Source organism: Crassostrea angulata, chromosome 6 (assembly GCF_025612915.1).
Source record: "Crassostrea angulata isolate pt1a10 chromosome 6, ASM2561291v2, whole genome shotgun sequence".
NCBI classification, from domain to species: Eukaryota; Metazoa; Mollusca; class Bivalvia; order Ostreida; family Ostreidae; genus Magallana; species Magallana angulata.
Genome location: NC_069116.1, coordinates 14,115,001 through 14,117,500, shown reverse-complemented (window position 1 = coordinate 14,117,500; position 2,500 = coordinate 14,115,001). Strand labels below are relative to the sequence as shown.

At 32.2% G+C, this 2,500-nt stretch overlaps 1 protein-coding gene across 1 annotated transcript in view; it reads right to left on the bottom strand.

The window, feature by feature from the left end:
• Positions 1 to 1,874, bottom strand: part of LOC128188010 (T-box transcription factor TBX20-like) — a 9,003-nt gene extending 7,129 nt beyond the window's left edge. The window contains exon 1 of the mRNA XM_052858769.1: positions 1,513 to 1,874. Coding sequence (XP_052714729.1) covers positions 1,513 to 1,690 — 178 coding nt within the window. The 5' untranslated portion in view covers positions 1,691 to 1,874. The remainder of the gene's footprint in view (positions 1 to 1,512) is intronic.
• Between the last annotated feature and the right edge of the window lie 626 nt (positions 1,875 to 2,500).

Here is a 2,500-nt window from a genome sequence, read left to right as displayed (position 1 = left end):
ATTTCTGCTTGATATTTTCATTTGGCCATCTGAAATACTTTGAATTATATGGTCTTTTTGGCTTCGAAAATTGTCAGACCTTGTGTCAAAAGAATCTCTTTTGATTTTTAGCAATTTAGTGACATGCTACATCATTCGGAATCGGCTGTTCTTTGGACATTTTTCTATCAGAAACATGCAAGCACAAGATTTCTTCAAGATAACAATCAATCGACCAGTATAAAATATTTCGAAGCAAATTTTCTTAATTAGTAATCATGCACCACGTGACTAGTTCCGGCCCGACAGGTGTCCGATTAAGGTGAGCTACCCTGAATAAGGTGCAATATTTGACGCTAGAGCTTTGTTGAAAATCCGACCAGCAACTTATAAAACATTGTTAAGCTGTTGTATAGGAAGCCTCGGCACAGAAGCGCTGTTCTTACATTCTTAGTCCTTTATTTTTAATTGATCAGATTAATTTCTGAGATAATCTGCCTTCAACAATTCCAAGTGTTTGATATGACAGTGAGATATTGGGTGTATGTCACTTATCGTTTGTAGATAAGGCCAGAATATCACTCAATTAAATCTAGGTTTTGCCCTATACAGTGGAACTCAACAGAACCGTTTACACGGGCGGCTACCCCTCCAAAGGACCGCTTATATCATTAACGGCAGAAGTGATACAATCTGATATATTTATAACTAATCAGCGATAGCAACAAAGATAATCGATGGCTTAAAATCGCTAAAATTCACAGTAATGGTTCTTATTTATACAGGGTATTTTTTTTCCTTCTATTCTGAGTTAACGATCTGCACCAAGATCTATATATGAAATAATTATTTCATTGTTATATTTTTAACGACTCAGTAAAATTTAAAAAGAAAAACAATGATTGATACCAAATTATATTATTCATGGAGTTGTGTAAAGTAGATCTATACTTGTACTAATTTTTCTTCAACTTTTTTAAATGTGGAGACTTTGATATTATTTATTAAACTAGAATCTATAGTATTTATAGGTGAAAAAATTGTCTCATCCAGATTACTAGTATGCGATAATATACATCACAGGATTTTTAATTTTCTTTAAATTTGTTTATTGTATATTTTCCTAATTTTCAAATTAAATGAATTACATAACTAAATAATATTCTATTAGTGTACGAGTTTTATTTACATAAATAACTACATGTATTCATGGCGAAATTGAATGTATACAAATATAATCACGGCACAGATTGAGTTTTGTTTAAAGTTAAACATGAAACCAATTTGAATTTTAATTCATTTTTTACCTAAACTACAAAACTGTCATTTATTTTGTAAATCAAATATAAATTGTAATTTCATTATAAGTTAAATACCATGGAAAATATAGTTATCGTAAAATAATGTTACAGTGTGCAACAAATAATTTAAAAAAAATAGCTTAGAATTATTTAAAAAATATTCCCTATTTTAGATACATGTAGTACATATTTTCTACTGATTAGGAATTGGAAAAAAAATGTTAATACGTACCAAGCACGGGTAGACTTTCTTTGGCCCTCGGGCTCTCCGGGGTGGCGGAGGCGGACACCCCTCCCATGATGGCGGCGATCGAGAATGCCGTGGCTTTGGACGACAGCTGGACAGCTTTAGCCGAGGACGCCATTTCTCCGGTCAGGCTCTCAGTCCGAGAATTTTCTTCAGAATCCATTTCCAGATTTTTGTGTGATATTTTCAGCACGAAATTTCCTTAATTATTAAAAACTTTTGCTGGATAAATGTTTATTGATAAGAATATAAAAGATAGAACCACACACGAACTAACGGATATGTTTGTTTATCATCTGCCAAACAATTCTATGTAACTACTTCAATTAAACCATCGCTATAACATTTGTATATCTTAAGTACCATCTTAAGTTTCTGTTAATTTTCTTCACTAGTTTAAACTGTTTGCTATTGGCTGTTCGCGGCGGAGAACTGCCAATCAGATGTTGAATGGGAGGAGTCAGCCTCACCAATACTGTCGGGATCGATCTACCGCTGATATGGGCATGCGGTTTGTATGGACAGGATGACAGGTTCGCAGAAAATGTCTCGGCAGATTGTGCTATGTTTTTTGTGTTTTTTGTATTCTGATATCGTTTTAGGAATTAATAAAAAATACAACAAAACCTCGATGAATTAGATAAATTTGAAAAATTTCATGTGATGAATTTAAAATGAAATATTCTTCAAGTTGTGCAGAAAGGAGAAATCAATATGCGAGATGGCTGATATTTTTGACGGACAATGTCGGGTCCTGAATAAATCAAAAGCAGAATAGTTGAAACTTCCAGGAAAGAATGATAATTATTTTAAATGGAAAATAAAATTAAAATATACAGTGTTTATATACTAAAATCAAGGGATAATATTACTTCATAGATATGTATGTACATTAAAAAAATTATAACGACTTCCTTAAATAGTACTAGCATACAATTACAAAATAATAGGAGAAATATGATCACAATAAATC